Source organism: Triturus cristatus, chromosome 3_2 (genome assembly GCF_964204655.1).
Source record: "Triturus cristatus chromosome 3_2, aTriCri1.1, whole genome shotgun sequence".
NCBI classification, from domain to species: domain Eukaryota; kingdom Metazoa; phylum Chordata; class Amphibia; order Caudata; family Salamandridae; genus Triturus; species Triturus cristatus.
Genome location: NC_140584.1, coordinates 577,015,706 through 577,039,016, shown reverse-complemented (window position 1 = coordinate 577,039,016; position 23,311 = coordinate 577,015,706). Strand labels below are relative to the sequence as shown.

At 48.1% G+C, this 23,311-nt stretch overlaps 1 protein-coding gene across 1 annotated transcript in view; it reads left to right on the top strand.

Annotated features, from left to right (window-relative positions):
• The window catches only part of MFSD2A (MFSD2 lysolipid transporter A, lysophospholipid), a 101,515-nt gene that overhangs the window by 44,283 nt on the left and 33,921 nt on the right, over positions 1-23,311 (top strand). Inside the window, exons 6-7 of the mRNA XM_085648338.1 lie at positions 15,982-16,154; positions 23,189-23,279. Coding sequence (XP_085504464.1) covers positions 15,982-16,154; positions 23,189-23,279 — 264 coding nt within the window. The remainder of the gene's footprint in view (positions 1-15,981; positions 16,155-23,188; positions 23,280-23,311) is intronic.

Genomic DNA, 23,311 nt, shown 5'->3' with positions numbered 1-23,311 from the left:
GTCCATATTGCACACCTGTGAGGGACTTGGAGCCATTATAATATAGAGGGGCCCAGTCATCCGGTTTTAATTTGTTTCCAAAATAAATGAGCTCAAACGTTTTGAATATTAGGAGATCGAAGTTCAAAGCCATAGTTTATTTTCCTAGGATTATATAACTCTATCAACTGGGGGGACCAAGACTCCATCTCAGAGCTCCTATTTCCAAAGTCTGGTACTTGGCCACTAAATGAAGTTTGGAGGCCAGCCTATAAAGGGCTTCAATTTTTCAACAGTTGGTTCTCCCTTAACTTGTAGGTTGCAAAAAAATGAGTATCAGGAACAAGTCTTGAGCTAGTGAAAGGAAAGACAAACCTAAAGTTGAGACGTAACCCTCCTTCCACCAACCCCGCCCCGCCCAATTTTTGGTTCTGGGGGAGATACTTGCATATACTTCCAGAAAAGACATACCCAAACTTTTACATTAGGTGAGATGGATACATGCCTAGGATTCTTGAAATTATATACATAGCTTTTAGGCAGATCTAGACATTGAAACACAGTATTTTCCAGAAAGATGTAATATGCTTACTAATGAAATGCCCTTTCTTGATGTTTGATGGAAACCTCAGATGATTATGGGTTGATGCAGGTATTTTTTTTTAGCCCTAACCAGAGGCGAAAGCTATTTTCAGTGTCTATTGTGCACAGACTGTTTTGGCCTGTTACCAGAGGTTGGATGATAGTGTTTCACTGTTTTGTTCTTTTCACTTAAGTGATCTTCCTCTGTCTTTTGCATTGCTCTGTGCTTGCAGGATTGTTTGAGATTACCAAATCTTGGGTTTCTAGTGAAGTGCAGTGTAGGGAAGAACTAAAAGTGATGAACTGAATGCTTGACTTTATCTCAGCCACTGTTAATAACCCTGGACCTACTGTGCCACGAAAGACTGTTCCGACTATATTCAAGTCAGTGTTGACCATGCCCAAATAGCATCCGCCCTGGCTGAATTGCTAGTGCACACTCTTTTTATACAGGAAGACAAGCAACCAGAGACTTGTTGGGTGTCCTCCCAGAGGTTCAGCTTTGATCCAAGGGCACAGTGACCTATTGGATTGGACATCCATAAATACCTATCACACTTGTGCTGCCTTACTGAAAGTAACAAAAAGGTTTTGGGATGTAATACTTAAATTAATCTCGCCCAATGATAATTTACTCTGGACTGCATTTTTTTGTTTACCTCACTGCCACTACAATCTGTGGCCAACTCTGTGCTTAATTTGAGCCAGTGGGTTCCGGTGTTTGGCACCAGCACTTCATTGTCAACACTGACACTTATGACAGTCTGCTACATGGTGGTGCTGTTTGACTAATTTAGAGGTGAGCAGAACAACAGTTGTTTAATAATTCATTAAAATGAGTAATACCTGCCTAGCAAGACAATCTAATAGCTTTGGAGATCTGCAGTAGTCTTGACTTGTAGGAGTGTCATGGTGAGTAGTTGGGTTGGTATAGTTATTGACAGCACTGGCCGTGGCAATGGATGGTACAAGCTGCAGTGGCCTCCTGACAAGGGCCCTGGCACTTATATTTTTACAAATTAAGCACTGGGCCAACTATATGCAAAAATCACCCACCGCAATGGGAACAGTCCAACCCAGACTGCTGTGCGAAGTCCCCTCTGCAGAGTATCGCAAGAGCAATATATAGCTAAGATTTGGGAATGTGTTCTTTATGTGGTTAAAAACCATAGAAAGTGTTCGCTCTTGACACATAAAGAGTATTTATACTGTGTAAATGTTTTGTTTTTCTTTCTTTCTTTTTTAGGCTGTGTAAAACCTTGTTTTTTGTCCATGGGCTTGTAGGGTTCTTATGTTGTTGCTCATAGCCAGGTATTTTAAGTTTTTTCTATCATTTCATAGTTTTTCACCAGAAGAGATTCACAACTTTGGTTCTGGAAGTCTACCCTTTTTGTGGCTGTATCTCTGAAGCAGTGCCTATTGGTTCCTTCGTATGCTGTGCAGTAGATAAGAATATGAATTTCACCTTCTAGAAGATCCATGTTGCATTGCTTGCATATCTCTGCGTTACAAGTATCCATATACTGCATATCTACCACAGCCTGTAACACTTGTAACTCTTCGTGTTCCGAGAGCGATACAATTGTAACTTGTGGCTGCTGCAACTTTAGGCTTTAGGAGGAGGCGGAGCTGAGGAATTGCCAACGAACCCATAAAAGTGAAGGTTTTTTTCTTCATTTGGGGTCCGAAGCAATAGCCCCAAGTTCTGGTGACTTAGTGGTTTAATTTTGTCTCTCGCCAACCTCTTGTGTAAGAAAGCTGGTAGGGCTGCAGTGGGGAGCAGAGTTAGAGCACAAGAAATGAGAGAGGCAAATTTGTAACGGCAAACAATCACATGGTTCTAATCCCACAAAGGATAGAAGACCGCGATGACAGTAATGATGATTCTTTCACTAGAAGATGTTGTAGATCCTTTTTATTCAATTTCTTTTTATACACAACAGCCAACGGGTTTCACCCTTGCGGGCTTCTTCAGGGCAAGTGAACGGTCCAAATAGTCCCAAATTGGTTGGCACTTTCATAAGTATTGTTCCCGATCATAAAGTCTGAAACATGATATCTTTCATATAGAGATCCGTGGTCACTATCTCAGTCAGAACCCAGGATGTGTGAAGTGTTGCGCGTTCAATCGCTGGCCTAATCATGCGCCCATCAAGGGAAATGCTCTCATGTCTAATGTTTCGAATAGGGCTGCACTGGGGGGGGGCAGTGTTCACCGATGCCCTGGGGGGCTGATGTGATAGAGCTGTGGCTGTATGTACCTTTGCCCTCAATGGGTAGCTATTAGGTGTCCCGATCCTGTAGGGGGCTATCTAAAGAGGAGGCTATTCACTGGACCTCTGGTGGGTGGGGATGTTGTGGTCTGTGTACATACCATAGGCCTCTGGAGGGCTATTGTGTGAGCACTGTATTTCTTCATTCTCTATCCGTTCTTTTATTCAGTTAAACCCTGAATTTCACTCCTAAGCATGCCCACTAATCAAGATTAACTTACATTTTTTTTTTCGACTCCATGATAATCCATTTTCTGTCATTAACGCCCATTTTTATATTTCTGGCTTGTGGTTGTTTCAGTACATTGCGCCTCGAGGCTGAACCTCTGGTAATTTGCAAATGATAAACAGCATAGACAAAGTGCAACTTGGTTATCTCTGCTATGTATTTGGTGTGAAGGCAGATGGTCACCCACCTTCCCTTCATTTTGCCTTTGTGAGGACCTCAGGGCTAGCATCCATCTTGATTTGAGGAATTTAAAAACCGCTCCATTCTGCAAAAGTTCTGACAGCGGATAAGAACAGAATGTGGGGTATGCGTGGAATGTTACCTATGGATGGCACCTTTGCCTTCACTCCATGCAGACCTGAGCTTGAGCCGGTGTTACCCGAGATGTTGGTCTGGTTCCCATCGCCCCTTCGGAGATCAAGGTGGCTCCAGGCCTCAGGGTGCACCCATGCAACAGAGGGGTATAGTGTTCGATTGGTGAATATGATGAGCGGGAGTGATCCCTTCTGAGCATCGTAGATGGTATACTTTTACCCAGGAGGGATATGTTAAAATGAACACCGCCTGTTCATATTAAATATTCAAGGTGATTTGCTAGAAATACCACAGTGTTTCTCCTTTTGTTGAGAATGATCCCATCTATGTAAAATATTGTTTTGGGACTCAAGAACTATAGAGCTCAGAGGCCCAATGACTGGTCCTCATCAGATTAATTGGTGGGTGTCTGTTGCTGGTCCTCGGTGCAACATTTTGAGACTAGAAAGCTGCTGGGTGTCCCATATGCCCTTTCACAGTAGGTAGAATTCCAATTTGCCTTCCACCTACCAGATATTGTCACTTTTATACCTGTCTGAAAACCTATTTTGAAAGTTCTTGAAAGCCATTTAACAGATTGTTCTTCAATTGTACCTATGGGACAAACATCATTTATTGTCAGAATGTCCATGGTGGACAGTGCAGTGGCCTTGGCCATGATGTCTGGTCGAACCATGATGAAAATGGGCCGCTATGGTATTCGTTTGTGGTATTCTTGGCATCTTCCTATATGATCAACAATGGCAATCTCTGGAATTAAATGGTCAATTGGGGTGCTTTGAGATAGCTGCTTAGTATCTACACGCTTTTCGGTCATAAGATTTTCCAGAAGGATTAGGCACTATCCTGAATTTATTATTAGCCACTCATCCATGAGACAGGGCTCTGTGTGTGTCATTCCATTGTTAAATATGTATGTGAGTGATTAGCCTAAGGAAGAGGGGTAAGATTTGTCCGTAAGCTGGTGGGTTCGAAAGTAGCTTCGCCATTTTACATAGATGACATGGTGCTTTGGGAGAGAACCTGTGGCCTTTCAACAAGGCTTTTTTTTTATGCTGGTTTCTTGGCTGAACGAAGTTGAGGTTGACCAGGATATGAGCTTGTGATCAATACCTAAAGTCAAGCAGCGTTCGGTCATAGATGCGGTTAGGGACTTGGCTAGATTCAACCGTACTCACTGAAGCTAATCCATCTTGGCCTTTAGAAAGCAATTATATGGCCAAAGTTTTGATGACTGCAATGTATAGTCCTGGAGCTAGACTTGTATGGAGGCTTTGGTCAGGAGACTGGTTTTGGGCCTGTGTAATAAGATCCGAGTCTCAACTGGGCTAGCCACAGTTGAGACTCAGATCGTATTTATTGTGCCGTTCGCCATTTTCTATAAGCTGCGTTTTGACTCCACATCTCTTATTTCTAATGACCACTGGTTGTTCCTTAAGGATGCTGAGCATGTGATAGTTGAGGCGTTAAATAACTTGGAGGAACATCTTGAAGATTTTAAGTTGCCCTGTAAGTATGTGCTGTAGAGAAGTGCTCTGCAATGGTGGAAGGTGACTAGAGAAGTTTATTTTTGTACGTACTGGGGAAGATTTTTATTTTTTTGACTTTAATTATAGAGGGATTTTTCATGTATTCGATTTAGACTTGGTACGAATGCAATATGTGTGTGCGTATATGTTACTATGACTTAATTGAATCGAGGACAAACTTAGATAAAAAATACTGCACGTCAGTGAAATTTCCTTTTGGTGCCCGGTTTGTGCGTCTGCACTACAACCCGAGTTACAAGGATGCCTCACTCGAGAGACCTCGTGCCAGCTGGAACACCATTGAAGTGGGTGCCAGTCTGAGACCGGGGAGAAAGCGGTCTCCTCTGCTGATGGCGTGGGCAGGGTGGTACCCTTATAGCAAAACAAGAGGCTGCTCTGGCTCACATTGCACAAGTGAGTGGCGCAGAATCTTTCCAATGGGGCGTCGTCTGTGCAGCTGCAGCGGTTGTGCAAGAGCGCTTTATCACGGTCTGCTCCCTGCTCTCTGATTGCATAACTTCCCGCGGTCTCGTTTCTCGCCTTCGCTGCATCTGCACGGTCTCTCATCGCCATCACTGCTGAAGTGAACCAGGAGAACTTTGCTTCGCTACATCCCTCCTCTCCCCCTCCCTGAATGAGCACCCCTCCTCCCGAGTTTGACTTTGTTTCTAAATGCAGGTTTGTCCCAGCTCTTCTTATCTTGGTGCATTCTGTTCTCTAATTCTTGTTTCCCTCCTCATCCTGCAACATTATTATGCTTTTTACAAGTACCGTGAGAGCAGGACATGCCAGCTCGGTACAATGAGCCTCTCCCAGAGCGCTGAACGTCCCAGTTCTGCCCGTGAATATCTCATGGGTCCTGGAGTGCCTCAGCTCTGTGTGACAGCCTCCCAGAACACACTCTTGCGATGTGTATCTGACAGTTCACTGAAACTCCCTGCGCTGTCTCTTAGCCTCTTGGATTGCTCGGAGTTGCAAAGATCCAGGTCTGTTCCTGAGCCTCTCGCGGGTCCCAGGAAATCCCAGCTCTGCTAAAGAGCCCCTCGATGCCCCAGGGAACCCCTAATATGTAGTCTTGTAATTTGCAACCCCTAGTAGATCCCAGTTCTGTAACACGCCACTTGAAGGCCACAGTTCTGTCCACGAGCTCCTTGCAAGACTCAGAAAAACACAATTTCCTTGTGAGCCTCTGTCATGTGGGGGAACTACCCAATTCTCACAAGATGATGGACGGAATGTTGCACAATGGCAAAACACTCACCCCCAGTCACAGATCTGGGTTTAATCCATCGTTATTTTGCTCACCACACCACCCCAGTTCAGACATGGCCATATGCAAATCAGTCTTGACCCTGTGCCTCATGGGAACAGTCCAGCCTGAACTGCCAAGCCATGTCTTCCCTGGACGGGAATCAAGCATCCTAGGACCGGTTTCTGGCTACCCAATTCTGTCAGTCTTTTGTAGGTCTCAAATCCCAGCTCTGCCCCTCAGACTCTCACGTCTTAAAGTCCCAGCCTCTTGCATGTCTTCCAAGAGGCTCTCATAGGTGCCAGAACACCCCACTGCTGTTCAGAAGCATGTTACTGAACCTGTGCCTGCCCTTACGCTAAACCAAGGTCCAACAATAGTCCTACCTCATGCCTAATTCTAACCTTAAAACCAACCCTAGCCCTGTGGCCTCCCCTTTAGACTAATGCTAAGCCTAGGCCTGAACCTAAGCCTAAAGCGAACCTTTGTTTGGAATGTTAACGATTTCAGTAAAAATAGACTTGCCATAAGTCTAACATTATCTATTTTAAAATTAAACTATTTTACCTTTACGTTATTATTTGCATTTTATAGGCTTGGGTCGTATCAGTATGATTGCACTGCTGGCGCACCAATGCTGTAGTCTAGATAGTACACACAGTCCATGTTCTAATTTGAGCGTCTATGCAGGTCCAAGCTCTGATACTTTCAGGCTCTGTGGAAGCCTGTGCTGGGATCCTTAGCAGCTCCATGCATGTCTGATCTGTGGAGTCTGAGGTTCTGTGCTGTGGTACTTGGTGATTTAGGAGGGCCTTAGATATGATCCTTGGAGTGGGCATATGAGGGTCTGTGCTGTGATCCTTGGAGAGAACCTATGAGGATCTGTGCTCTGATCCTGGGAAATGACCTATGAGGATCTGTGCTCTGATCCTGGGAAATGACCTATGAGGATCTGTGCTCTGATCCTGGGAATGACCTATGGGGATCTGTGCTCTGATCCTGGGAATGGACCTATAGGTTCTGTGCTCTGATCCTGGGAATGGACCTATGGGGATCTGTGCTCTGATCCTGGGAATGACCTATGGGGATCTGTGCTCTGATCCTGGAAATGGACCTATAGGATCTGTGCTCTGATCCTGGGAAAGTACTTCTGAGAATCTCTGCTCTCATCCGTACAGGGTTTAGGAGTGTCTGTGCTCCTATACTTAGAGGGGTTAGGAGGAGCTGTGATCAGATCCTTCGAGTTTCTATAAGGATCGATTCTCTTATCTTTGTGGGGTTTTTTGATGGTCGCCTCTGATCCTTAGGTTTTGTGAAGGGCTGTGCTCTGATCCCCAGAGAGTCGATCTCTTATGCTTAGAAAGGGTGGAGGGAGATCTGCAGGATATTGCAGAGTGCTAATCGTTGTCCAGAGACTACGCTCAGATTTTTGGCCTTTTCCAACACAGACAGTTGGACTTTGTCGATCTTCCACGTCCGCTGTGCGACAGCCCACACATGGGAGTTGCTTCCAACTGGAAGTTCATCCAAGTGCAGTGATTATGAAATACAGGCCATGACCTCAGATATGCTTGAAATTACTTCATTGGCGCGCATGGCTGCCAAGGGATCCTGTATAATATTCGACTTGTCAAATCAAGGGTGAGTCGTCTGGGCTGTAACTGGCCTGCCGCTTGGGATTTGGGGGCTCTGACACCAAAAATCTGGAAGGGTGCAGGCTACTGCTTGCACTTCTAGCTTCCCACGTCCTCTGATTCAGCCAGTGACACCTCCTGCCTGTGCTTGGATGACATTCCTAGTATGTGCTGCTGCCCAACGGATTTGCTTTGTGGAGATTGGCCTATATTTCCAAAGCCTTTGACAAGAATGTAACCTGGAAAGTAGGCAATAATCACCCAATTGCATTTAGGTTATTTACGGAAGAACCCTTGAAATCCATTTTGATTGACACTATACATTCTAAAGTCATAGATTCAAAACTGGTGGGCTTTGGAGGGGAATGGACTCTGATGGGTCCCCACCCTCCTGTTTTTTTTTTTCGTTTTTGCCGTTGATTCCTCTCACTACTTTTGCTTGCTGCTCTCTTTTCTTCCTGGGCATCACCAATCTGATGTCTCTTGCTGGCAGACGGTTCTTTAGACCCGATGGTACTGTACTTGCCCCCTACTAGCCTGGTTACAGAGGGCTAGGAATGCACTGGTTAGACCAACTTTCTTTGGCTCAATTGTTGAGGGTGGTGTGGTTCCGGGAGAATCTCAAGGGGTGAGCTCTGTAGGGAGTGATTTGAAGGTTGCACGAGCTACAATTGCAACATCTCGCTATTGCCATATACCTCAATTTTTTTTAAACCGGATCAGTTTCAATATGTTAACAAATATTGATTTACGTGTTTTCTCCCCTTGCCAACCAATCCCCAGCATTTTCTGCTTTTGTAATTCATCCTACATTAGGCTTTATGGTTCAGCCCCTGTCAAATGTTCTTTGTAAAGCCCTCTGCTACTCCAGTGCTATATGTAAGTATTTACTTGCAGGGCCCGCTTTAGCAATTCTTTAGTTATGGCTGAGTTCGTTTTCACTGAGGCGGTTTATGGATTGGAATGGTAATAATGTTGACCGCACTTGAAATTAATTGTGGAATGTTTAGTGCAGAATCATCAAGGGAATGAGAAGCAATTGCAGAATGGGTGATGGCAGCAATTGGTGTATTTCTTATTAAATGTGTGTTCTCTCCTATATTAAACTTGTTAGAAATTATTACTTCAGACTTGGAAGTATATGGAGCTTGGATTAATTTAGCTCCTTAACTTTTTTTTTTTATACATATGTTCAATAGTTTGTGAGACTTTAAACAAGAAAAAAAGTAGGGTTACCTTGCCAGATGTGTTCGTGTATGCACATTTGAATGAAAAACTAAGTCTGATATGCGTTTTAGGCCACAGCCTACCACATAGCTGTCTGGTTTGCTAAAGACAACATAAGGACTTTCAGAATACTTCCCAGGGAATGCATTCTGTTCTGTCGGTTGCTTAATATTGGCTTTGTGGCTTGGAATTCACATTTTCTGGCTTTCTATTTGCTGGCTTTATTTGTTTTAGACTGTCCAGAGTTAGTTCTCCCAAGGAGCAAAGACTTTTCACACCAACTCCCCCTGGAGTTCTTCCAAGAGTGCTCCTTTCTGTAAAACAGGCATTTAAATCTTATCTTGTGACATTTGCTGTGCATTAAGAGACCGAGGTCAAATGTCAGGCTCTGTCTGCCAAGGGACCTTTCTGTTTACTTTTCTTTCTCTATCTTCAAAGTTAGAGAATTTTTGTGACAATATTGCTTGATGCTGGGGGTAGGTGAGGGAATTTTCTAGCACACCACATCATTTAAATGAAATGTGCAAGTAATTCAGAATATATCAGAATTAGGAAAGCACAAACAAACATACTTAAATAGTATCAGAACAAATGATTGCACTAGATGATGCCATTTCCACACATTATAGTTTGTGCACTATATAGTTCTATTTGTAAAACTGCATGTCTGTGCAAATATAATGGTCATCGCCACTCTAATCTACTTTGCACCACTGTACTCTATTCCACTGCGCTCTACACCACTTTACTCTATGCCATTGTTCTTTTCACCACTCTACTCTACGGCATTGCACTCTACTCTGCACCACTTCACCAGACTCCTCCCTTTCTACTACATCTATTTTTGTGCTCTGTGCCAAAAATCCACACTGTACAGAGGAAGGCTGTGTGCCCTGAAGACTCTGTCATTAGGGTAGACTAGCTGCAGAGTTTGGCCAAATTGCATGTTGTGCACTCAGATCTTGCAGGGCATGGCCAAAGGCTTGGGCCACCTGGCTCTGAGGTGGAGCCACATGTGCAGTGCATGCCAGAAAGCTGTGCCCTGTGCACACTGGATACAAACTCATGCAAAGCTCCACATTCGCAGCAGGGAAGGCCAGTGGGTTCTGGGCATGATCAGCGAGCACCACGGAGGGATATATGCAGATGAAATGAATAAAATGCCAAGCCCCATCCCCAGCAGGCACTAAGGGAAAGGTATCCGGTGACAGTCATGCCAAGCAGGTGGCAAGAGAAGGGGTAGCGTGCTTAAGGCATGGCCAAAGGCCTGCCTATGCCACGAGTCCACTGGGCACAGCCATGAACAGGGCATGAACAGATTTGCTAAGCAAGTTCTGGGCACACGCAAAGTGGCTACGGATTTCACCCAGAGCTTGTGGTCTGGGTCAAACAATTGAAGTGCAAATTTGGGTGTGAATTTCGGAGCCAATGCAATCATTCTCGAAGGTACAGAAAGGAGAGCAGGGTACCTATCCCAGTTGGATCCCACATAGTTTGAGTACCAGTCACAGCCCTGCCCTTCCTAACCCTCGGATTGCTTGAGTCTTGTGCAGATTTTCAAGAGGCAGCGAAGGCTGTAGTTCAGACTTGTGGTCAAACGATCCCCGGAAGTAAAGTAACTGTAGCGCAGGAGATGCTGCACAGCGCATAAGGACTGAAGCGAGATTAGTACACGATGACTCAGCCGGAGCTTATTTAGAAGGAGTCTAACCCATATGTTAATTGCATTTCAAAGTGTTAGCAAGGCCTGTGCCAGGAGAAGGGCTTGGAGACCAATATTGATTATGGGTATTCTAAAAAAGACAGGGTGGGGTTGGCGTTCAGGACTGAAATCAATCCAGTCGCATTGTAATGAATGCATCGGTCCAATGATGGGAGTGGAGTGGCCCGTTGGAATTTAGGAGATTACCATACAGATCGAAGCTTCTCTGTGAGGGGTAAAACCCATATTGGATGATTGGGATATCTGACGGTCTCTGATATACCTCCCTCTTCGGCCCTTCCAGGGACAAAGGCTTGTAAAGAAATGCTGCAGTTTGGCCGTAGGCCAGCCCCCCCCCCCCCCCCCCCCCCCCCGCTTCATGTGAGCGATCCACATAAGTGGTATGGAAGCGAGCAACGTGAATAGTTTGCAAGGAGAGAAGACAATTTTATAAATTTCTTAAGAACAAAGGGCTCTTGCATTGCACAGTAGATCAGAACAATGTAGACCTTATTAATGTCTACACACACAGCAGAGCACACCTTCTGTGGCCGGTCACTGCACTGCCCCCTAACGAGCTCCGACCGCACTCGCGGCATGCACAAGTTCTTATCAGACCCTCTGGGAATTTGCAATAAGATTGCAAACTCGCCCCTTTTGTACAAAGGCCAGGCTTTTTAAAGAAGTGCCTGCGAAATTTAAAGAGCCAATGGAGCAGGACCGCACAGCAGGCAGCGCCCAGCAGGCAGGTGAAGGCCTCCCCTGCCCTGCTTCTCATTCCTTTGTTTGACCCTGGCGGCAACGACCCTGCTGCACCTGACCTCCTCCAACTTGGAGACCCGGGGATGGGGGGGACCCCAGATAAAGTATCCATGTCCCGGCCTCCTCTCCACTGGGGCATTTTTTTTTATGTTTTGGGCTCGCTGCACACTGGGCATGTGGCGGCCCAGGGTGGCATTGTTTTTTTTCTATGCTTAGGGTCCGCGTATCCTGTGTGCGAATGGCCCAGGGGGGCATTTAAAAAAAAAAAAAAAAAAAATTGGGCGTGCAACACACTGGGCATGGTGCAGGCCAGGGGGGATCAATAATTCGTTTTCATGTGTGTTTTAGGCCCACCGCAAAAAATGGAGCACGCAGCAGCCCCAGATGTACATAATTAAAAAAATTTAAAAAAATGAAATGCCGCAAAATGTCCGTATTTGGACCGCTAAATTTGCTAATCCATGCTGCAATATCTGGGGGTGGGGTCTGCAGTGATGGTTCTATGCCACTCTCACGGGTCACAATATTGGGAGTACACCAGTGTCTTCCTTGCAAGGGGTTGCTAGTCTCTGGCACACCCCTCTCTCGTTGGGGCTTCTGACGCCCTGGTATCCTGATTCTAGCTGTTGCATGTTTTCAGACTCTGCTACAGGGCCATACCCTTCAATCTTTGTAGAGGTCTCCAGTGCACACTTGGAGAGGTCTGGCGAGTTAATGCACCCTCTTTGAGGATGTCTTTGGCGCACTCGTAAAGGGATATGACCGATTTATGATCCATCTTTATGGAGATCCTCGGCACATGCATGGAGCGGTCTGGCATGTTCATATTCATATCCAAGTTTAAGGGCAGTCTCTGGTTCGCCAATGGAGGGGGTTGGTCGGGTCATGCCCATCTTTGGGCAGGGGACTGGTTATGACACATTCGCGTTTCATCCTCATGGAGGTCTCCTTGCAGATATGCGTTAATGGACTTTCCAGCAGGTCCTTGTTCTGACCCTTGCAGGGATACAGAAGCTCTGTGTTCCTCACCAAGGGTGTTAAAAGGAGGAGCCTGTAGTTGCTTCGACCTCTGTCGCCCTGTGTGGTCTGCGGATCTCCAGTACTGCTTGCTGTTTTCTGAATGTCTGCAACTGAGTCATGTTGCCGAAGCCGCTGCGTAATACCATTACCTCATTTGTACCTGTTTTACCTCGAGAACATGAGGAGTACTGTGAAGAGAGGGGGCGCAGGGGGGCGCTCGGGGTGCTTCCTGCCAAGGAGACCGGGCGGCTGCTGGTCGCATAGTTTGTGTGGCGCTCGCTCTGCCTCAGGCCTGTGCTGAGGGGCCGGCTGGGAAGAGTTACTCCTCAGATTGGCGTTTTTGAGGTAGGCTCGGCGCAGGGTTATCGCAAGAGATAAGGAAGGAGGGGTCCGAACACCAAAGCGGCGGGTGACGTGGAAGGAATGTTCAGCGCCGAAGAAATGGCAAGAAAGATTCCGTGCTGTGCTGCGCGTTGGATGGGGGGGGGGCGGGCTAAGTCTTCCAGCCTCCATAGGCAGAGTGGCTGTAAGGAGGAGTGAAAACACAACAAAAGCCTCATTAACGAGTAAATGGTGTTTTAAAGACGTGTGAAGTACTCGGGTGCGGCTGCAATTAGTCGGACGCCAGCCCGCGAGGCTGTCTCAGCCGGGCTGACACACCCGCGGGGGGCGGCTGAAGCCCGTTGAGTCCAATGGGTGTTGCGCGCCTGGTTTATCGCCTTATTGTTTAGCAGCCTTCGGGCCCTGTCCCTGCAGCACCCAGTGGGTCGGACACCAGGAGGTACGGACGCAGAGGGCAGCCCTCTCAATCCTTCCGAGACCACCGACAGCCTGTGATCACTGGGCGGGGTCTGGGACGGGGCACAGGCAGGCCTCTCTCGGGCCTAGTCACAGTCCCCTCCCCCTTCCCCCCCCAAAATGGACTTAAAGGGACCGCCTCGTGAGCAGCTGGAAAAGGAGCACGATACCTACCATCAGTGCGCCTCGCTCCTAACTCCACCTCTCAAGGCTCTATAGCTGCAGAGGCACCCAGGGCCGGCTTCAGTGCTGGTGGCGCCCTGTGCGACAATGTTTGTTGGCGCCCCCCCCCCCCCCCCCCTCATGACCACCTCCACCACGGATTCTCTCACTAGCACCCTTTAACAGTGACCAAGTCACCATAACCACACTCTCTCAGATGCATTGAATTAGTTATATAGCGCCACTCATACCAGTGTAGGCAGGGCACAAGTCCTAAAAAAAAAAGTGGGGGGACGCTGTCACCGGAAGTGACGTCACAACAGGAATCATGAAAATAAGTGGGGGGACGCTGTCACCGGAAGTGACGTCACAACAGGAATCTCATGAGTATTCATATGCCTTTAGATGACGGGGCATTTCACAGCACTGCTACCCCTGGTCTGTTCCTCGATGTCCAGCTTTTGGGCAGGGGGGACGGCGTCCACCCGGAAAAACCTGGTAAAATAAGTGGGGGGACGCCGTCCACCCGCGTGGTACCCCGACTCGAGCCCTGAGTGTAGGGTGTCCGAGCACTTTGCATCACACACACATTACACAGAGACAATCAATCATACGTGCGTAAATCAGTGTATAGGAAATGTTACATAAGCCAAAGGATTGAAAGTATAGGAGTCACATGTCATTCATACTGGTAGGCAGTATAGTTTAAGAGTGCCTGGTGTGGAGAAGCACAAACGCAGAGTCGAAAAAGAAACCGCATAGTTGGGAGTTTTCTTTAATAATAAGAATCGATTTCTAGCCAAATTAACCCGTTTTGTAACATTAATCAATCTTATAATGTATACTTTGCAGTGTGTATGCAGTTCTGGGATGAAAGTTAATAGCTCACTATTCTATATTAGGACTTTAAGTTATAAATTGCAAGTAACAAAAGGATGTCTCTTTTGAAAGCAGTAATCTGCTGATCTGTTTACATCATATGCACTCTGTAATCTACCTGGTACACGTTCTTTGCAGCAGGCAGATTAACCCTCTGTACTAACTTCACCTAAGTCAAAACCTCAACTTTACAAAACACTGATCTCTCTCCAGGAAGATAATTAATCACACGAGTTTTCTTGACATTTATGTGAGGCCTGGTAATTGCCTGCGGAAATAAACGCTGCAGCAGGTGCTTCATAAGCTTAATAAACTTTCAAACACGGCGCCCCCAGGAAGCCAGCACCCGGTGCGGTGGCACCGGTCGCACCGCCCTAAAGCCGGCCCTGGAGGCACCACTTGTTGCACCTCAATGATGTACACGCAGTGCAGCATGCCACAGGCCTGTCTCAAACAATCATGTCTGGCCAAACTGGCATGCCACCTCTCCCTCCCCTCCACTCCCCCTCCTTTTCTGTGTGATGCTGCGGCCTGGCCCCGCCCTGCCCTCGACTATGCAGACTGGAAGTCAAAATAAAATGACAAAGTTTTATTGTCATTTTATTTTTCTTCTGACTGCTGCATTTCCGACGCTCCTCCACCATAGCGGAGAAGCCGCCCTGGTTTCCTTGCTTCTGATCGGTCAGCTTCTCCTGCTTCCTCCCAGAGTATTTGTCATGTCTGCTGTGGACCATATACCTAGTACAGTTTCCTGTCTGCTGCCAGTGTCTTTCCACTGGCTTCAGGCGGGCTCCTGCAGATACTTTTAATAAACTTTTGAACATTCAATCTCAGTGTCTCCGCAGTCTATGTGCCGCTCTCCTCCCCCGCCCTTGTGTTCCTTTTAGCCCTCCTCTCACTGACCATTGTTGGTGCTGTCCGTTGTTGCTCCCCGCACCTCCCTCATGTTCGTTTCCAATTCCCCCTCCCACCCGCTGTCCGTTCTTGCTGCTCCAGCACCTCCAGCGGGTGGCTTGTTTTATATATTGCCTTTTAGTAATGCCCCCTCTGGCCCTGCCGTTTGTCACTAAAAAATATTTATATTTACAAAGCCAAATAGCTAGTGGAGCTATTTGGCTTTGTAAATGCTTTTTAAAAGCTGTTTCACAGTTGTGAAGGGCTTAAAGTAAACGAAAAAGTGCAATGATGCTGCCATTGTTGGCCAATTGACAAATAGAGAGTATCTATTTGTGTTGATGCAGAACTGCATAGGGAGAAATGGATTTCTTTCATTGGATGGTTCAGGGAAGCACTTCATACTTTCCTGCTTTCTTGGAAAGGACTACAAGCCTAAGTGGCTCCTACTCGAAGAGGTACAGGGGTTTTACCACCTCTCCTTGCACAAACCTCTTGAAAATACCTGGGCCTTGATCGCTGCCCACCATATGTAGCTTGCTGGCGTCCTGTGTCAGGCCTTTTGTATGTACGTACAAGTTGAACATTATCCTTCATGCTCTTGTACCTCTTCCGTTGCTATCTGAACTCCGTTTCCATTTTCTTAGACGCTTCCCAGGTTGTGTAGTTTAAGAGGGTGTTATATTTACAGTGGTCTTTTGAATAGTCTTCTTCTATTCACAAATGTGTTCACTTTCTGTGTTACAGGAATGACAGTGGAGGTTTTGGGCACCCTGTTGGGGACGGCGATTCAGGGGCAGATCGTTGGGCAAGTGGGCATGCCATGTATCCCCAGTGAGTTGCAGATGCCCCTTGGAAATACCAGTGTGTCTCTGGACGAAGTGAACAGCACGCACAACACAGAATCTATTGCCAACACGGTATGTACTTTGTTTCCATCACTTGCTCCCTCCCCAATGAAAGCGACCAGGTCCCAGCAACTTGATTTCATTGGTGCTGTAGCAGCGATACTCTGGAACTTGCGTTGACTGTCCTCTCTGTGGGAGTCTTTTGTAGTGACCTTTGCCCTTAGGAGCCTCTGGTGGCTGGTTTTCTTTTGCAGGAGCCATGGCTGGCTTGTCACAGCCCGCTGGGCACTCCAGTGAATGGTTACTTTCCATGGTCACTCTTGGTTGCTGTGCTTTGGACCTTTTGGTGTCTTGTCATTGTCCATGGTACCCTTTGGTATCTGTGTGGTACTTTGATGACTTTCTGCCTTTGTGGGAGCATGTGGTGACTAGTCACCATTTAGAGAATCCTTTGGTGGCGGTTTGTATGATTCTTTAGTTGTGAGCCCTCCATGGGGCATTCTAGTAAATCGTTACTGTACACGCAACCCTAGTTTTGCAGCGTGAATCTTTCTGGATTCACTATGTTGTGCATTATTCCGCGATCTGGTGGTTGGGTCCGGATTCGTAGTCTTTCCCTTTTTTTTTTTTTTTTTTTTTTTTTCTTCGTAGCCCAGGTGGGCGTCGACGTCCACCATTTGGTGCACCTCTCGTGACGTCGTCGTGCTTCCTGCGGAAGTCCCACCTTTGGGGCGCCATCTTCAGATTCTTTTTTCCGCCGTTGGGTCTGGATCGTCATCGAGAAGCTCCAGGATTTCAATCGAAGGAAGGAGGAGAAAACGCGAGTTTCATCGAGGAAAAAACAGCTGAGATAACAGAGAGGAAGAAATTACATCTGGGATGCGAAGAAGGAAGAATTCCCAGGAATTTTCTTCTGCGCCCTTTGAGTATGCGCACTCAGTGGCTCTGGGCGCAATGGACAAGACACCATTCAAATTCTGCCCTAACTGCCACCACAAGTTCGCGCAGAAGGACCAGCATCCGGTCTGCAACCTTTGCCTACCGATCGACCACCCGAGCAAGGACTGCAACGCCTGTTCAGCTTTCGCGCCGAAGACGCTCCGAGTGAGAGAACGGCAGAGAAGAGCTAACTTCAGCATGGAAGGCAAAGGTAAGGCCCCGTCGCTTTACGATCTGGGCCTCTCCACCGACGATGAGGACAACATCGCCGAAGGACCCGACAGCTTCACGGTCACAGAGACCGATACGAAAACGCCTGATGAGGTAAGAGAATCGTCGAGTTCAAAACCCCCGAAAGGGCCTCGAAAACCAGAGACAGACTCTCAAATCCGAGTCAAAGTCCTCAAAAGGAGCACCGGCGCCGAAAATTTCGACGACCAAGGGTGGATCCATGGACAAAAGGCCGAGCGGATCCTGCGAGAAGGACTCCCTGGTGCCGAAGGACACCGAAAGGCTGAGTTCGTCGAAAGCAGCCCACGAAGCGGGCCGTTCGACGCAGAAAGACAGGCCAGCGTCGACGCAAGCTCCGACGTCAAAAGCATCTCCGAAATGGAGAAGAAGAAGAGAAGACTCGAAGCGGAGATGGAGAGCATCCTTCAGAGGAAGAAGGAGTTTGACGCCAAACTGAAAGAATTCCGAATTCCAACGACTCCGTCGACGGACATCGTCGAGATCGAGGAGCAGGACGAATTCTACGCCGAAGGGCTGCCGAGAGATCATGAGGAGGAGGAAGAAGGCACCTACTATTAAGGCGAAGACGAGGAGGCCGACCAGCAGTCGTTCTACGGCTCGGCGCCATCAACCACTCACGAACTGGATTGGCAAGATATCGACGCCGAAAATCCCGAAGAGCCCGTGAACACGTATCCTTCGAGGCCTTTGCCGCCAGACGACATCGGGGTGTAGAATATGGTCGTCAGGAGTGCTGCAGCAGCCTTTGGGGTAAAACTGGACGAGGAGAAGCCGAAAGCTGATTTTCTCCTTGAGACCCTGCTCCCCATTCAGACGAGGAGCCAGTTCCTTCCCATGCTCCAAAGCGTAATGAACCAGGGGAAGGAAGCCTTTAAGGAGCCAGCAACATGCCGGTCCATCACGCCCAGGACGGAGAAGAAATACAAGCACTCCTCCCTGGACCCGCCTTACATCAAGGAAGCGGTCACTGCCAACTCCATCATCGCTTCCACGGCCAGGAGAAGGGCCAACGTGCCAGCGACCTCGGGGCCACCCCCCGATAAGGAAAGCAGGAGAATGGACCTCACTGGAAGGAAGGTCGAAAGGAACGCGACGATGCACTGGCGCATGGCGAACTCCAATGCGCTTCTCAATCGACACCAGTACCAGCACTGGGACGAGATGGGGGAGTTAGTCAAACACCTCCCTGAAGAGTACCGCCAAAGAGCATCCCACCTTGTAGAAGAAGGTAAAAACATAGCCAACTCATGCATTAAAACTGCATTGGACGGGGCGGAAACTTCCAGCAGACTAATGGCCATTGGGATCACCGAACGGAGACAGGCCTGGCTGAGAATCTCTGGATTCAAACAGGAGGTGCAGAGCAACATATTAAGCACCCCTTTCAACGGTGAGACACTGTTCGGGGCGACAGTGGACGAAAAACTCACCCAGCTGAAGAAAGAGAACGAGACGGCAAGGTCCATGGGGGCCCTACAGTTCAGGGGGATGAGAAGAGGCACTACAACTAGAAGACCCTACGGTAGAGGGGGTAACCAGCAGGGAACATCGCACCAGAAGTTCCAGCAGGGACAGCAGGGTGAAAGTCACGGCCAGCAAGGTCAGCAAAAGCAAAACTGGCAGTACCAGCCAAGGGGCCAGTCCTTCCGCGGGAGAGGAGACGGACGTGGCCAAAGGAGACGAGGGAGTGACCAACCCTCATCGAAGTGACTCGGCACGCATGGGGACGCTCACCCCCAACATACCCCCAGGGGTGAGGCGCAATGCAAAAACAACAAGGGGGGGGAAGAGACCCAATCTCCTACGAACATCCAACACCCATAGGCGGAAGGCTGGGACTCTTCCTACAGGAATGGCAACGTATAACCACGGACAAGTGGATACTGAACGTCATACAACACGGTTACTGCGTGGACTTGGAGGGGACGCCCCCAAACAGAAAACCAAGACTAAGGCAACGCTCAGGTCAGGAGCTTGCTCAACTCAGAGAGGAAACACTGAAGCTGCTCGAAAAGAGAGCCATCGAGCCAGTGCCTTACAAGGAAAGGAACAAAGGGGTCTACTCGAACTACTTCGTGGTACCAAAAGTAGATGGAAATCTCAGACCCATCCTGGATCTGCGATACCTAAACAAATACATCAGAACACAAAAGTTCAAAATGACATCCCTACAGGAGGTGCTGCCCCAAATAAGGGACGGAGACTTCATGTCCACCGTGGACCTCAAGGATGCCTACCTGCACATCCCAATAAACAGAAGGCACAAAAGACTTTTAAGATTCAGCATCAACCAGGACCATTACCAATTCACGACCCTGGCCTTCGGGCTAAAATCAGCACCAAGGGTATTCACGAAATGCCTGTCGGCAGTCGCAGCATACCTACGAAGGAAGGGGATTCATGTGTACCCTTACCTAGACGACTGGCTGATCAAAGCAAACACCCAAGAAAAGTGCGAGAAACACGCAGCGCAGGTGACAAAGACACTGACTAACCTGGGGTTCTCCATACACTGGGGGAAGTCATCAATGAAGCCAGAACAGGTGAAGATTTTCCTGTGAGCAAAAATCAACACCATAGACAAAGTCGTGCCCAGCGACAGGAGAGCAGAAGCCCTACTGAGAGAGACGAGCCTCTACCAGAAGGGGCGAGTTCTGACAGTGAGAACAGTGAGCAAGATCATGGGGATGTTGGCGTCATGTATCCACCTGGTCCCGAATGTACGACTTCACATGAGACCATTCCATGAATGGCTACAACAGCAATGGTCACAGGCAAGCGGAAGTTGGGAAGATCTAGTGGTTGTTACGCACGCAGTGCAGGAAGAGAACTTGGTGGAACAGGGACAACATAACTACAGGGAAAAGCCTGGCACCACCAAGCCCAACTGTGACCATCACCACGGACGCATCTCGAAGGGGATGGCGAGCACACATGGACCAACTCTGAGTGAGGGGTCTGTGGGCTCCGGCAGATGCGGTCAGACATATCAATTACCTGGAATTGAAGACTGTCCTGCTAGCCCTGAAGGCATTCCAGAAGCACCTGTACAACCAGAGAGTGTTGATTCAAACGGACAACACCACAACCATGTTTTATATCAACAAACAGGGTGGGACACAGTCGTTCCCCCTTTCCACTCTGGCACAGGAGATTTGGAGATGGGCCATGCTTCTCAAGATAGACCTGCTAGCGATTCACCTACCAGGGAAGGACAATGTGGAGGCAGACTGGCTAAGCAGGCAGACCTCGGCTTCACACGAGTGGGAGCTCAATGGGTACGAAACGCAGAAGCTTTTCCAGAAATGGGGAACTCCCACAATAGACCTATTTGCAACACGCCAGAATGCAAAATGCCGAAGCTTCGCGTCCAGGCAACCAGATCAGCAATCCCAAGGGAATGCCCTATGGATAAGCTTGTCAAGGACATTTGCCTACGCCTTTCCGCCGATACCACTGTTACACAGGGTGCTCGAGAAATGCAGAACCAGCAACATGACACTGATCCTGGTGGCACCACAGTGGGCAAGGCAGACTTGGTTCTCCCAAATTCTGGAAATGGCTCAAGGGAATCCCCACAGATTCACAAGAAGAAAGGACCTGCTCTCCATGCAGAACGGAGAGGTTCTACATCCAGAGCCAGAAAGCCTCAGCCTAGCGGCATGGCTCCTGAAGAGTTAGAGTTTGCGGACCTTAGATTGCCTGCAAGCACTATGCGAGTGCTGCGTGAGGCAAGGAGACCAACTACACGCAAATGCTATAGTGCAAAATGGAAAAGATTTACAATATGGTGTGGCAAAAAAGGCCTGCAGAATTAAATGACAAAGGACTCAACAGTGCTGAGATACCTCACGCACCTTCTGAAAAAAAACCTATGCTCCACCTCCCTAAGGGTACACCTAGCGGCGATAGTAGCCTACACAAGAGGGGAGAAGGGTGGAAGTTTCTTTACGTCGCAGGTAGTAAAGAGATTCATGGAAGGAGCGAAACGAATCGCGCCACCTAAAAGGTTGCCGCCGCCGGCATGGAGCCTTAACGTGGTCCTGACTGAGCTGATGAAAGCACCATTTGAACCCATACACAAGGCATCAATGCAAATGTTGACTATGAAAACTGCATTTCTGGTAGCCATAACCTCGCTACGCAGGGTGAGCGAACTGCAAGCACTAACGCTACAAGAGCCCTACATACAGATACACAAGGACAGGGTTGTCCTGAGAACGGACCCACACTTCATGCCTAAGGTCGTGTCGGCATTCCATTTGAACCAGAGTATTCAGATACCGAGTTTCTTTCAAAACCCAACTTCGAACGCAGAAAGGGCTCTACACACTCTAGACGCTAGGAGAGCGGTGATGCACTACATTGAGAGGACCAAGGAGCACAGAAAAACTCAGCAGCTCTTTGTGTCCTTTGCATCAAGCTTCATGGGGAGACCAGTGACAAAGGGCACCATTGCGAGATGGATTGCACTAACTATACAGTTTTGCCACAATCAGGCAGGACAGGAGCTAACGGAGGGGCCTCAAGCTCACTCCACAAGGAAGAAAGGGGCAACCATTGCCTTTCTGGCTCATCTACCACCCAGCCGCCACAAAGATAACAAACCGCTACAAAGTCTATGCACAGCATAGTGAATCCAGAAAGATTCACGCTGCAAAAACGAATAGTTTCTTACCTGTCGGTGTAGTTTTGCAGCTTGAAGATCTTTCTGGATTCACTAGCAAACCCACCCACCTCCGCCAGGAAGATGAGGCTGGAGGAAGAGGGGGAAAAACATAGAAGTACAGCAGGAATGAAATACTACAGAAAAATGGACATATAAGTTAATCATTCGCCTAGGGTTAAAAAAAAAAAAAAAAGAGAGAGGAAAAAAGAACCCGAAGATGGCGCCCCAAAGGTGGGACTTCCGCAGGAAGCACGACGACGTCACGAGAGGTGCACCAAATGGTGGGACGTCGACGCCCACCTGGGCTACGAAAAAAAAAAAAAAAAGAGAGAGACTGCGAATCCGGACCCAACCACCAGATCGCGGAATAATGCACAGCATAGTGAATCCAGAAAGATCTTCAAGCTGCAAAACTACACCGACAGGTAAGAAACTATTCGTTTGCCATTTGTGAGAGCCAGTGGTGGCAGGTTGACACCCATCAAGCCCTTAGGAGTCTTGGCACCATTGTGCAGTCCACTTTGGCAAGTGGTCACCATCTGTGAAACCCTTGGTGGCTGGTTGCTGTCTGTGGGAGCCTTGGATGGTTAACAGCTTTCCAAGAGCCCTTTGGTGGCTGATTGCTATCTGTGTTGCTCGTTTGGTGGTTAGCTGCTGTCCCTGTAACTTCGTGATGGCTTGTGGTTGTCCATGGGATCTTTTGGATATGGTCTTGGTGCGTGAAACCCTTTATGCGGCAGGTCTCTGATTAGGATCCTTTGGTGTCTGGCCAATGTCTACTCAACCTTTTAGTGGCTGTTTTGGTGCCTGGTACTCCTTTGGTGGCTAGTCCCTCACTGTAAGGCCCTTTGTTGACAGGTCACCATCAATGGGGTGCTGGTGAATAGTCTTCACACACTTGATGTTTTAGTGGCTTGTCACTATCTGAGACCCTTGGATGCCTAGTCATTGTCTGGGGAATTTCTGGTCACTGTCTGTTCGACCCTTTAGTGGCTGTCTTGTTGTGTGGCATCTCTTGGTGGCTGGACACTGGCCACTTGGACTTCTAGTGGCTGGTCCTGGTGCGTAGGGCCTTTGGGTGCTCGGTCTTGGTGCCTAAGGCCCTTCGGTGGCTATCTGCATTGCATGGTACCCTTCAGTGGCTGTTCAGTATGTGTGTGTGTGTGTGTGTGTGAGAGACCCTTAAGTGTCTGTAGTATATGCTTTGCTATTCCTGTTGCTGACCTAGACATCCTCTTGTTTACAGAAAAAGGCCTACATGCTTGCGGCTGGTATAATTGGAGCCATATATGTCTTTTGTGCAGTGGTCCTGTGCGTCGGGGTGCGTGAGAAGCGGGGTGAGTACAGTCATATTGATGTAACATACCGT